The following is a 14,873-nucleotide window of genomic DNA, read 5'->3' as shown; positions in this document are numbered from 1 at the left end:
GAACAGAGTTACTTATGAAGCAGGTTCAACTATATTTTTATTTAATTAGTCTATGCACATTTCACACAAACAGTCGATTTGTACAAGCAGTTTCAATAAATTGAATTCTTATGGTGTTCATAGTTTTATATTTTAATGATATTTTTTATGGCTATTGACTCGAGGATAAGAGATCCTCCATCACACCTCACCTCCACATTTCCTAAAGTTTTGAATCTAAAATAGTTCATTCTAGAGACATTTTGGAAATCTCTGATCAGCTGCAGATCATTTATCTCGTGTTTTTTTTTTTAAACTTATATTTCAGTTTATATCTATAAATTAAATCTTTCCTCCTTTCTTCCTCTCTACATTGTGAGAGTTTTGTTTTCTAAATTGTTGCATGTAAGAAAATAAATATTTACCCATGTTAAAATGTCGGCTGTTAAGTTTATAGATTTTGCAGAGCTCGTATACCAATTTTTTTATGCATGTTTCAGTTTAGATGTGGAAATTTGTCTTCCTCTTTCATTATACAGGATGTAAGGAGTATAAGTGCCATTACTTTAACTGATGATTAGTCATGTCATGAGGAACAAAAAATGTCCTCACATTTTTTTATAATTGCAATATTTAACGAATTATTAAAGTTTACAATATTAGACGTTTGGCATTGTTGCTGGATGGGAGGAGGGGGTTTACAGGTACACAGTACAGCTGAAGTGGGAACAGACGTACTGGTACAAAACAGATGCTCTGTTCTAATGCAGGGCTGGACCAGGCCAGCTTTTGTTTACATAAAACGCTCAGAAAATACAAACTTTCAATCTCATTTTTTGATGCTGTAGACCATCCCCGACCACTGTAAGAAGGATGGAACTTATACCCCTTACACTCTGTATAAATTATTTTATGTGAAAAAGTGCTGTCCATATGAAAATGTGAACCTGCATGTTCAAGCTGTCATTTATATCCCTTATTTTGTATTATTTTTTTTGCGTGTTGATATTTACTTATATGGAGGTATTTACCTCATTTTTTTGTCTTCTGTGTCATTGTAGTTTGTCCCAAGTATTCAGGATGAAAAAGTTAATGGGTATCTATGTATAAATATTTAAAAGGGGAGTCTGTTATATATCTATCAAATTTAATTTCTTAGATCGAAAAACTGAACGCTAATTTCACGACAGAATGATTGTTTCCAAATTGGACCTGTAGAATTTGTTTTACTAACAAATTTATTTGCTTATTGATTTCCATTTCCTATAGCTGTTCTTATATATGTTAAAAAATCAAGATAAGCAAAACAACTACAGGATACCTGGAGTGATCTAAATTAGGAGAGACAACCAGCACCACCAACATAAACATCAATATCATCATTGCCACTTTTTGAGTCTGGTGACTTTTTCTGATCTCCTACTAGCATTTTAGAGATATCCTCAAACATCTTTTACCTCTTAGATGGTAATTTAGGATCTGCCAAGGAGTATGTGCTCAGTGAATATGAAGATTTTGCATTTGTCAATGTAAAAATGTTAGTGATTAGTGATTACATTATTAATTCTTGCAAAATGTTGGTATTATTTATTTCTATATAAATTTTTATATTCAGTAGAAAATCATGGCTTGTAAATGAAAATGCCTTTAAAAGTTATCTTTCACCCGAATTTCTTAAAACTTCCAAATAATAATTAAAAATGTTACAAAGAAAGATTAAATGAAAAAATTCTCTGAATGTTTCTTTATTCATGTAATGAAATAATTTGTGCCTTATTCAATTTTGTGATGTAATGTTTTAACATTATTCCAGCCGGCAGTATCTGAGGACATAGAAGCTGAGACTGGTCTGCGAGTGGTGAAGTTTGATACTACACCAATCATGTCAACATACCTTGTAGCAGTTGTAGTAGGAGAGTATGATTATGTGGAAGACAAGTCGCATGATGGTGTATTGGTGCGTGTGTATACACCTGTTGGGAAGCGTGAACAAGGTCGTTTTGCACTGTATGTCGCCACCAAAGTGCTCCCATATTACAAGGACTACTTTCAGATCGCATATCCATTGCCAAAGATTGATCTCATCGCTATAGCAGATTTCTCAGCAGGTACTTAAGTTTCATCAGGAGATTCCGTACAGCAGGTCTGTACACATACAGATATCCTGAAATAATTTATGTTAAACCAATAATGATTTCAGAATATATGAATATAATGTTATGGTTTAGTAAAACTGAAAATAAGCATAAGGGTTTGAAAGTACAACAGTTCAGATCTTTTTTCTGTATCAAAAAAGCAAACAATTTTTAGAGAGATATGTGACTACGTACTCTTTATTTTTATCCCCTTGCAATTCTATCTTTATGCTGTTATGAGACGTTTATAATTATCATTTTCTAAATAGTATGTATTGTAAGAGAATTGTTTAGAAATAAGGTAAATATATCCTGCACACAGTATGTGTAAACACATCAGCCAATTATTAGCATTACTACAAGGGCTTTTCAGAAAGTTTCCACACTTGCGACATATTATTTTATTTTTTGCAGCATACACAAACAAACAAAATTATTTTTCCACACAATCACCGAGCTTTTCAATATATTTCTCCCAGTATCCTACCAACTTAATGCCATCAGAATAAAAAGTTTTGAATAACTGATTAAATGGCGATCTTACTCGTGTTAATTATGTAAGCATGTGCGGCTTACAGCTGTTTCGGTGCTATTCGACACCATCCTTAGAGCCTACTAGATCTCGGCGCTATCTCAACTTCGCTGCCTGTTGTGTGGGTGCGTTCGTGTGATAAAGAGTTGTGTCAAATAGTGTGTGTGTTCTGAAATTGATCTGTGTGTTGAGAATTTGATTGGGGTGTGTTTTAGTGTGTCTGTATATTTCATATTGTATTTATGTATTTGAGTTTTTGGTTTTTGGGTTGTATGTGTAGGATTTCCATGTCTGTATTTATGTTATTGTGTGTGTGGTTAGCATTAGTTATGTGTTCGGCATATGTAGATGTATTGTGTCCTCTGGTTATTGCTTTAATGTGTTCTTTGTATCGAGTTTGAAATGATCTGCCTGTCTGTCCAATGTAGAAACTGTCGCAACTATTGTATGTGAGTTTGTGTACGCCTGTGTGGTTGTATTTATTTGTTTGTGTTGTTTGTGTGTTGAGATGTCTTTGTAGTGTGTTTTCTGTTCTGTATGCTATGTTGTATTTCTGTTTTCTGAGAATGAGGATGCGATTTTGTGTTGTATTTCTGTTTTCTGAATGAAGATGCGAACAGAAAACACACTACAAAGACATCTCAACACACAAACAAGTAAATACAACCACACAGGCGTATACAAACTTACATGCAATAATTGCGACAGTTTCTACATTGGACAGACAGGCAGATCATTCCAAACTCGATACAAAGAACACATTAAAGCAATAACCAGAGGACACAATACATCTACATATGCCGAACACATAACTAATGCTAACCATACATACAGTAACATAAATACAGACATGGAAATCATACACATACAACCCAAAAACCAAAAACTCAAAAACATAAATACAGACATGGAAATCCTACACATACAACCCAAAAACCAAAAACTCAACACACTAGAACAATATGAAATATATAGACACACTAAAACACACCCCAATCAAATTCTCAACACACAGATCAATTTCAGAACACACACAGTATTTGACACAACTCTTCATCACATGAATGCACCCACACAACAAGCAGCGAAGTTGAGAAAGCGCCGAGATCTAGTAGGCTCTGAGGATGGTGTCGAATAGCACCGAAACAGCTGTAAGCTGCACATGCTTACATAATTAACACGAGTAAGATCGCCATTTAATCAATTATTTATATTCAAGTGTTAAAAGTAGTGTACTCTCTTCTTTTAGAGCGGACTGCAGGTTTCAGTTCCGTCTGAAGCATGTGAGAATAGGATCCACTCGAGATGGATACTCCCTGTTCCTGGTATGTCTAAAGAATATGCTCTAGAGAATCCCAGAAGACAGTCAACATCATCTTGCCTGCCGATGGTTGTCTTGAATTTTTTGGAGACAGGAAATGCTGGATGTTTCCACTGCATGCTTTTCCTCTTGCTTTTGGGTTCATAATGGTGAACCCACGTTTCATCACCTGTCACAATCCTCTGCAGAAAGTTGTCACCTTCTTCACGATAACGTGTCAAATGGCGGGAACACATGTATACTCAGTTGCGCTTATGCTCATCTGTCAGTTGCTTTGGAACTCACCTGGCAGAAACTTTCCGGAATTCAAGATTATCATGGACCAGAGAATACACAGATCCAATGCTGATATCTAGTTTTTGTGCAACTTCCTCTATCATCACCCTTCGGTCTTCTAGGATCATATCCCTAGCTTGTTCTTCATTTTCAATGCTTGAGGCTGTCACCGAATGACCCTAGCGCTCGGAATCAGTCACACTTGTTCTGCCATTTTCAAATTTTTCTATCCACTCATATACGACTCTACATGAGAGAGCATTGTCACCATACTGAGCACACATTCTTTGATGGATCTGTGAACCTAGTACACCTTCTGCCCACAAAAAACTGTATCACTGAACGTTGTTCGACTTTGGTGCAATTTTCAAGTTTCACTGCCATGTTCTACCTCGCGTAGCAACCGTCAGACTAACTGCTAAGACAACAGACTTGCTATGATGACTCGTCATACTAGATCCTACCACACCGTCTCCACTGCAAGATTCACAGTGCGAAAACTTGTTGAAAAGCCCTCGTATTGAAAGAATAAATTGTTTTCTTAGTCTTGGAGTAAGTTAGATGTATTATTGCTGGAGTTAATGATATTCTCTGAAAATAATATTCTAAGGTTCATTTTCTGAAACTTTTGGAACTAGACTCTCTCTCGCTCTTGCTCTCTCCCGCGCTCTCTCTCGCTCTCTCTCTCCTGGGCTCTCTCTCTCGCTCTCTCTCACTTTCTCGCTCTCTTCTCTCGTGCTCTCTCTCTTTCATATTGTATGTAACTTTATAGTTAAGAATTTTGAGGAATTTTGACAGTGATAACCCTACCCAACTTCTTCACATAATTTCGTGTAAATGATTTTTTATTAAGGGTTTGAAATTTTAATTACTTTAAATTGTATTAAAGAATGATAAGAGAGTTTGTTAAATTCTTTAAAGAGCGTTTTATGTGTTCAGAAAAGTATGCTTATAAAAAAATTATGTCATGAACAGGGATTTAAAACTATTATGGTGGCTCATCAGTCAGGTAAAAATTCTACTTGTCAGCATGGTCGAACTGTAGAAGTTTTTTTTTTTAACTCAAGTAAAAATTTTCACTTGTTACACAGATGGCCAGACGAGTGCCCTGATCATGAAGATGACACATAACTCTGCCATTAGCTATATGTTGTATTTTGCAGTAATTCGTGTTACCATTGATATTCCAGCTTATAATTTATTTTCTTGAACTATCATTCAAAAGACATGCATAATGAAATCATTTTCTATACACTCAAATAAGACACAATTTCGCTTCTTATTTGCATACAGAATACATTTTTATATAGGCCTAATTAAAAAAGTAAGATATCACTTTACTTGTACATTGTACGAATTAATTTTGCATCAATTTACATAAACTAGCTATTATTTTATTTTTATTTCATCTACTTTTATCTTGTTATTTACAAAAAAAATTAATAGAAATACTGAAAGCTAGTAATGGTTTATAATATATATAAATATATTACATACTTCTCAAATATCTAGGATTAGGCTAGTCTGACAGCAGACCATTATTAAATTATGTTGTATTTTGACATTTGCCTCCATCTAAAAAGTGATGTGACGTTTGTCCTGGATACAATATGGAAAGAGAAGCAAACTACAGTATAGAGAGTATAGAAGTGACTGATATTTCCATTGAAATACATCTGCAGTTTATAGTTAATCATACTATACTGACTGTGCAAGAAGATTAATTTATTTAGAAAGTGTGTTAGTGGTGATGAAACTATAAAAGCAGTAATTAAATAGGATAGCAACATTCACAGTGTATACAAGGAGAAATTTGAAACTGGCAGAGCAGAATGCAGTGATTCCTATATGCTTGTAATCAATTTTGTTCATTATAAATCGTGATACCATCAGGACAGTTTTGTGGTAAAACCTTCAACCCTCCTAATCAAGATTTTACTAGCCAATCAAATTTCTGTACGAGAGAAAATCAGCTCAGTAGCTAAGGGAGAAATCAATTGGATTGAAGAGCAAATACAAACTTCAAGCCCTACCAAAGTAGTTGGGTGTGACAAAGAACTAAATGTTTTTTCATAACTAATATCCACAATGGTTGACTGTAAAATGTGCAATTCTATGACAAAAACATCAGCACAAAAGTGCTACATGTGTGGCACTATCCTCAAAACAATGAGCATTCATTATAGGACAGAAACAGAGAACTGTACCCTGTTCAGATTTGGACTACCTATCTTTCATCCCTGGATTAAGTTTTTTGAATGCCTTTTACACATTATTTACCAACTTGATATACAAAAGTAGCTGGTGGGAAAACGAAAGAAAAAGAAAAAATCTCTATAAGAAGGCAAAAGGTAATACAATGCTTTTGTATTGAAATAGAATGGATTGTTGACCAATCACAGACTGAAGGTGTTGGAAACACTAATAATGTCAATACTGCTTGGTGATTCTTCGTCAACCAGCCAGTTAAATTGCATCAATTACAGAAATTGATGAATAGAACTCTAATGATGGGAAGAATGCTCAGTGATTCTTCAGTGAGCTAGCTAAATCTGAATCAATTACAGGAATCGAACAGTTAAAAGGCACTTTTCTGTTATTCTATGCATTACATTGAGTTAATGTTTATGTGAGGGGTTTGGACTTTTTCCATTGCTGGTTGTCACAATCAAAAAATTAAGACAACGTTTCGAAGGGTGGTTCTCCCTTCGTCTTCAGGTGGAAGGAAGGAGAGAAGAGACAGTCATACAGAATAGCTGTACGTAACGATCCCAACAATAGGTTTTTCTCTTCTCTCCTTCCTTCCACCTGAAGACGAAGGGAGAACCACCCTTCGAAATGTTGTGTCTTAATGACTGATCAGTCATACAGAATAGCTGTACGTAAACGATCCCAACAATAGGTTTTTTCTCTTCTCTCCTTCCTTCCACCTGAAGACGAAGGGAGAACCACCCTTCGAAACGTTGTGTCTTAATTTTTTGATTGTGACAACCAGCAATGGAAAAAGTCCAAACCCCTCACCTAAACATTAACAATCCACCATTGCTTTCCAACCCCTCATTTAGATTACATTGAGTGGTTTTGCAGTTGATATAGGAAAATTTGGTGAATTTATTTTGAAAACCACAGAATTATATCTCAAACTTCACTCGTGGTATTTCATGCTGGTCATTGTGCACAAAGTTTTTATACATGGGGATAGAATAATTAAATCTCCAGTATTACTAATTGCACTGCTCTCCAAAAAAGCTAAAGAAGCTAGAAAGAGAAACAAATTTGGTAATACAGAGAAGAGCATGCACAAAAACATTGTTACAAGACGATATTAGAAATGTGTTGAACTTTCTTCTATTAAGCTCTGATCCTGTGATTTTAAATGCTTTTCTTTCCCACAGAAGACATAAGAATCTTTTCCGTAGGAGTTCGACAGTTATTAAGGGAACCAAAAATTGTGGAAAGGTCGGAAGTTGATAGGAGTGACTGCTGTGACAAAACAGAGAATGATAGCAACACAGACAACAGTGATGATGACAAAGATGATTGTGGTAGTGATGATTATGATGGTGACTGTTAGAATGTTTAACACAAACTTTGAACATGCCAGGTCTGTTTTTAATAACATTGTGGTTAACAAAGTTAATTTTTATATTCCTTAAGAAATCTTAACTTGAGAAACAACGTAAGTTACATATTATTTTTACCTTTATCTAGCCACATATTTGTATATATTAATTTGTAATATGTTTATTAATATAATACCTATCAAAGGTATTTGTGACTTAATTATAATTTTTTCCCGCCAGTTTTAACATCTGGTCCACTGTGCACTGGTCATTTTTTCCACAATTATATATTTAATGAAAATAATGAAGACTTGGATTAATTTTCATGCATTGTATTTCATACATGAAAATGATTATATTGTTAAAAGTGTTTGCTCTGACATGAGGAAAATCAGAATTTCCACTTATCTAGTTGCTTTGTGTATTTAACTTCTCTTAGGACAGCATTTTAGATGAATGAATAAACAACATTTTTAATAGTGAAATATGTACTTTGGATTATTTATGTAAATTTTTATTGGAATGTAAAATAAGAGAAAAATAAGAAAAGATGATGTAGAAAGGGGGGGGGGGAGAAAAAGAAAGTAACGAATAGTTAAAATCAATAGAGATTCAAATTAGGTACATCAGTAATATCCTCGTAATAATTATTATGTTATGTCACAAATGATTATTGTAAATAGTCTTAAATGTTTGTGTTGGTGGGTAGCAGTGCTAGAAATAAGTATATGTTATTTTTTAGTACAGGATTATGTTGTATGTATTTCAATATTATATTATTAATGTGAAGTTTACTTCATTAAAACACCTCATAGGTTTTCAGATGGTCAGAGTAATCAACATGTGATATTCATGCCATTTTTAATTCATCTCTTAAGTCACTAACTTTACGTCATATTGTCAAGTATTTCGTGTAGACATTTTTAAGTCTTAAACTTTTTATTTGAAGCTATAAATATGAGCATAATTCTGTAGATACTGTAAATGTTATTCTGAATATAATTTGTTGGGTCTTTTGGCACAGTGATTTCAAATAAGTTATATTTTTGGAGTAATATGTCATGTGCATATTTTCTGGACGAATGGATTAGTATATGTTGAATGTGACGTTCATCTGCTCGGTAGTGTAGAAGCAAAGGCTCTACACAAAAGACATGCTGAAATATCTTGTTTGAACTTTGTATTTCTGTGAAATCCTGAAATCGGAGATTTGCAGCATCACAGTATTTTCCTTATTCTTCATAAAAGGAAAAACTGAAATTACTGGTATTATCTTCACTTGCTTTGTATACAGACCTCAACCACGAACATACAAGATCCTTAAGAATCTTAACGAAGTGAAATAAAATATCAAGCTAAATTATAAAATTGGTTACCGGTACATTATTTTCAGAAATTATTAATTCTTAAATTACCAGTTCTGATAATACTGAAGTTAAACCTATCTCTAATTTAGAACTTAATCAAGTTTGAAAGAAAATGAATAATAATTAAGCCCCAGGAGAGGACTTATTAAATACTGAATTTTTTAAATATGCAAGCCAGACATTCATAGATAGACTCCTTCACTTTCTAAATAAGATATGAACAGGAGATGATGTACCAACTAGTTGGATAAAATCAGTCGTAGTTCCTATATTTAAAAAAGGAGATATAAAATCATGTAACTATAGAGGTATCACTTTATTGAGTATAGGATGTAAAATCTTTAGCAGTATAATCAAGAACAACTTCAATAAGCATTATGAAACACCTTTGGAGAAGAACAAAACTGCTTCTGAAAAAAAGAAAAAGATCAAGTTGTGATGGATATTTTACACTAAAATTATTAATGGCAAAATATAGGGAATTCAACTTGGAAATACATACTGCTTTCATGATTTTGAAAAAAAATTCGATAAGTTGAATAGAAGTAAATTGTTAAATTTATTAGCCACAGACCATGTTTCACAACAACTTAGAATAAACATATACATATAATCTTTGTAAACAAATCTAATTGCAGTAAGATGTGACACTAGATTATCACAGTGAGCAGAAATACTTACAGGAGTAAGACAAGGATGTCGGCCTTTCACTATTGTTCTTTATATATATATATATATATATATATATATATATATATATATATATATATATGAATCAAATAATTAGAGAATGGAAGCAATTGCCTCACGGATATTTACAACTCAATAGAAATGCACAGTTAGATTCACTACTTTTTGTGGACGACTTAGCTTTGATGGCATCCTCAGAAAATCATTTAACAACATTGAACATAATTTTAACAAAATTGGACTTAAATATGATAAGGAAAGCAATACAGAAAAAAAAAAATCTGTTTGGGTTCAAAAATATTAGAAAGAGTAGATTTATTTACATATCTCATATACACATTATCATTTTATGAGGTAGACATTCTGAAGAAAATGTTTAAATACAACAAAACAATGGGAATAATTAACAGTATGGAAAAGAACACAACTACAAACCATTTTGGACCAAGAAATTAAAAGAACTAAAGCAAAGTAGAGATCAAGCAAGATTAGCTGCAGAAAACTCATCAAAAGAAAACATTCAGAACTGAAGAAAAAAATCAGTAATATTATGCAAAGTCATCACAGAAGGGTGGGAGGGGGGGGGGACAGAAATTGTGAAACAAATTCCTTAATGCTCTGAACTACAAAACAGATGGAATCAAAACACACATATTCTTAAACTCTCTAAATAACAAATGCTCAAAACAAAAAACAATAATAATGTACAGAAGATGCAGTTGTAGCCCAGAAACTAAATACAAAGTATGCTAAATAACACAACCTAACAAGAGGAAGGATAAATTCTACAAATAATAAACAAGCAAATGAACAATGATTCTACAATAAAAATCCAAAACGAAGGAACCTTTACAAAAGAGTTTAGTATTCAGAACTGAAAGAAACTACTGGTATAAGAATCTCAAAATGAAGAAACAGTCAGGCCCAGATCTTTCCATGAATTCTTAAAGCATCTAGGCCCCAAAGTTCTGGAAGTGCTACTGAACATATACAGTCAAATCTGGAACTCAACTGTGTACGTCCCAGCAAACTGGCTGAAGGCAAAAATAATACCAATTTTCAAACTAGACAAATCAAAGGAAGAACTCAGCTCATTAGACCTGTTGCACATACCTCAATTATAGCAAAAACAACTGAAAAAAATATCAATACATGCCTAAACTGGTATCTAGAGAAATACAGCATCATACATTCAGAACAAACAGGATTCAAGAAAAATTGATCAATTTCACAATTAATCATGAAAATTACACAAGAAATAAAAGAAACCTTCAACAAAATATAAAATACACTAGTTGTATTCATAGATCTGTAAGGAGTCTATGACACCATTTGGAGAAACAAACTAAAAGGCACAGACTTAAAAGGTAAGATGCTCATGCAGTTTAAAAGATTCCTCACACAAAGATAGCTACAAAACAGAAGAAATTTATGTCAAAACTTCAACAAACGAATGTAGGACTACCACAAAGAGCAGTCACATGTACACTTAACAACAAAAAGAATGGGCCGACTCTTGGTCGATAGAAATGCTAAGTTTTATCGCGCGGTTCACTCCTTTAAACACACTGCACTTCAAGGCATTGCTGTGGTGTCTCTTCATTGAAAGTCGTCCATCTACAATGTAGTCAACCTTACGAGCTGTGTGAGGCCCAGTGATAAGATGTCTAACATTCGTACCAGAGTTTGACAGTTCGTCTCCTGGTATGGTAAAATTATTATTTTTTAATTAATTTATCAGTTTAAATGTGAAATGGCATTTGTTCATGAACTTTGTTATGCCTGCCTTGTAAAAATATTATTGCCCATCACCTATGGATTTATGAATAGGCAAGACTTGGCCTGTATAAACAAAAATACTTGTTTCATATTCTAAAAAACCGGACACATATCAAACACAAATAAATAGTTAAATAAACAAAAACAAACAATTTGGAAATATATTAACAAGAAAAAAAGTCCTGTGGTGGGGACTAGTATCAACAACTGCTCTCAGTCTGCGCGGCATGGAGTCCACAAGATTATGAAACAGGTCAAAATTCATGGCCACCTCCTCCCACACATCTAGAACTCTGTCCCACAATTCTCGGCTGTCCGAACGTGTGGTTCTGCCCAATTAGAGTGTAGGATCCGTTTGACAGTAGCCCATAAATTTTCAATAGGATTCATATCCGGGATTTTGGAGGCCAGTCGACTAGGTCGACATCAGTCCTCCTCATAAATCATCTTTGAATCAGGTTGGCGATGTATACTGGGTGATTATTCTGCTGCAAGAAAAGTGTTCCTTCTGGATATCGTTCTCGGACTGGAGGGATCATTACATTTGCCAAAAATGTGTTTGTAGACTTCTGCCGTAAACTGACTGTAGATGCGTTCCAGAAGTTCTGCCCCATTGTATGACATCCACTCCCAACACGTGACACTCATGCTATCCGACCTGTTAAGTTGTCTCACGAAGCGTTCATAGTATTGGTGACAATCCATACGATAAACTAGGGCAGAACTATCATTGCTACTGGAGACAATTACCTCATCGGAGAAAATGACATTTTTCCAATCGAAGTCCTGTCGGAGAGTAGCATACACTAAATGGTCCACGGCATGCTCCATCGTCAAATGTTCTCACCTCACAGCTTGACGACACCGAATGCCACACTCTCTAAAACATCTCATGGTGTGTAGGGAATTTGGAAACTTGGACGCCATCTTGAGTTGAGAGGCAGTTCTAAAGGGGTGGTTCTCAATTTCTCTAAATAACATGGTGTCCTCTTTTCTTATAGAGATGAGCAGCCGATCAGAAATGGGATGATTCACAACTTCACAATTCTCGATAAAAAATTTAGCCCACTTCTTAGCAGTTAGTTGACTATGGGACTCCAATCTCTCTGGCCACCATCGACGCAGAATAACCTACGCGAACCAGGGCAATGACTTGTTGACGGAGTTGTCTCTCTGCCATTTTCAAGCGTCATGATGAGACAGAACGTTTTATTAACAGGAGTATTGTTTGGAAGAGCGAGGGAGGTTTATTGTTTATTAGAGTTTGGGCGTATTCTAAGAGATGTAGCCACATAAATATAGCTTTGCGAGACATATATGATGGAAAATTTGTAATTAAAAAAGAAGATTGTGGGAGATTCGAATCTTGAGCTATTACTATTAACTCGTTCAATAGACCATAACGACTCGCTGCTGAGACTGTTAATATTATTTCGGCATAATATGTGGTTTTCCTGTTCATATTCGCTTCTGTTGATTTGTATTTATCAATTTTCACTCTCCAGAGGCCATGATGTATCTAGAATCAACCCTCCATTCGATTTTTTAGACTCTTAAACAAAATACAGCAAATTTAAATGGTTTAATTATGTGTTACCTGGTGAACTACAGCTTTGACGAGACGAGCATGCGCAATGTTATGTCTCTGGAACTTAGAAATTGTCGGCGGCCCATTCTTTTTGCCATTAAGTGTACAATCCTATTCAACATTATATAAATGATCTAATTGAAAAACAGTAGAAGGTAATTAATTGACTTACTCGTGTTAAATATGTAATATTTGTCCGGCTTACAGCTGTTTCAGTGCTTCACGCACCATCATCAGATCACTGGATGCGTGAAGCACTGAAACAGCTGTAAGCCGGACAAATATTACATATTTAACACGAGTAAGTCCACTAGTTCATCAATTAATTATATTCAAGTGTTAAAAGTGGTGTACACAAGATTCAAAACAGTAGAAGGAATCAAAATTTGCTTATTTGCAGACAATATTATAATATGGACTACATATGAAAACAAAATCTGAACATAATAGAGTGAAAAACAAATAAACTCTGCATTAAAAGCACTGCAAGATTGGATCGAACAAAACAATATGAAAACTCAAATCTCTTGGGCTTCCAGCCAGGTAAATAGTTGATGATTAACCAACTTTTCAAAAATGTTCATCATCTTCGTCTTCAGGTTGAACTGATGACTGGGGAAGTATTGTACTCTGTATTTATAGTGCTGGGGGGAGGAGCCAGCTGAGGAGCTAGGTGCTGATTGGTTTGTTGTGTTTCAGGCTGTGCAGACCCTGGTATGAACACGGTCGATATGTTCTCGTGTGCTGAGCGGGGCTGAGTGCGGGCCTCTTGGAAAGCCCAGAGGACCTGTTCCCCTGTGCTCTGTGAAAGTCAATAGTATATGAAATTTTCACCTTCCAACATAAAACTAACACATTTAATCTTAAAGTAAATTTAAAAAACATGAACTAGCAACAAATGAAACAACTAGATACCTATCTGGATAGTAAATTAAAGTGGAAACAATACATTATCAAAGTTCAAGAAAAAGTAAATACAATATTAAATTATTTAAACGTGTAAGTAGAGCCAAGTGGGAAAGTACAAATGAAATGCTGAACCAAACCTACAATATATACATCAAACCTATTATGAAATATGGCAGTGAAGCCCTAATAACAGCCAATCCAATAACAATTTGAACAAAGTCAAAACAGTGCACTCAAATTAATATCAGGAACAGTTAAAATACCACCAATTACAACAGTGCAAAAGTACACAAGCAACATACCCATAGTGAAGAAATAAAACAAGCAACAAAAACATACATACGGTAAATACAAAGTCCCTCCAAGATAAAATGAGTACATAACGCACAGCAGCTCACAAAATTAAAAACGCAAAACACACTAATCATAAAAATCCATAATTACCTACAAAAATTGAAACTTTATATAACCATTCCTCCTACAAGAGACTGGCTTCAAATCTATACTGATCGATCAACAACAAAGAACAGTAAATAACTCAGGAACAGGTATACACTGCAAACTTGTTTTTCCATTATATCTCAGTGGGGAAATACCAGACAAACTTCATAGCTGAAATAGAGGCCATACATTTTGCCATTCAACGGTTAATACCTATTAAGAATAAACGCATTCAAGAAAGTGGTCTTTCTAGTCGATTCCAAGGCAGCAATCCAAGCAGTAACAAGTAACAC

At 34.4% G+C, this 14,873-nt stretch overlaps 1 protein-coding gene across 2 annotated transcripts in view; it reads left to right on the top strand.

The window, feature by feature from the left end:
- Positions 1 to 14,873, top strand: part of Psa (puromycin-sensitive aminopeptidase) — a 105,966-nt gene that overhangs the window by 24,969 nt on the left and 66,124 nt on the right. For both annotated transcript variants that reach the window (XM_069841417.1, XM_069841418.1), the window contains exon 4: positions 1,793 to 2,087. In XM_069841417.1, coding sequence (XP_069697518.1) covers positions 1,793 to 2,087 — 295 coding nt within the window. The remainder of the gene's footprint in view (positions 1 to 1,792; positions 2,088 to 14,873) is intronic.

The sequence above is a fragment of the Periplaneta americana genome, chromosome 12 (assembly GCF_040183065.1).
Source record: "Periplaneta americana isolate PAMFEO1 chromosome 12, P.americana_PAMFEO1_priV1, whole genome shotgun sequence".
In the NCBI taxonomy this organism is placed as follows: Eukaryota; Metazoa; Arthropoda; class Insecta; order Blattodea; family Blattidae; genus Periplaneta; species Periplaneta americana.
The sequence above is the reverse complement of the archived record's forward strand: the minus strand, read 5'-3'. Positions and strand labels throughout refer to the sequence as shown.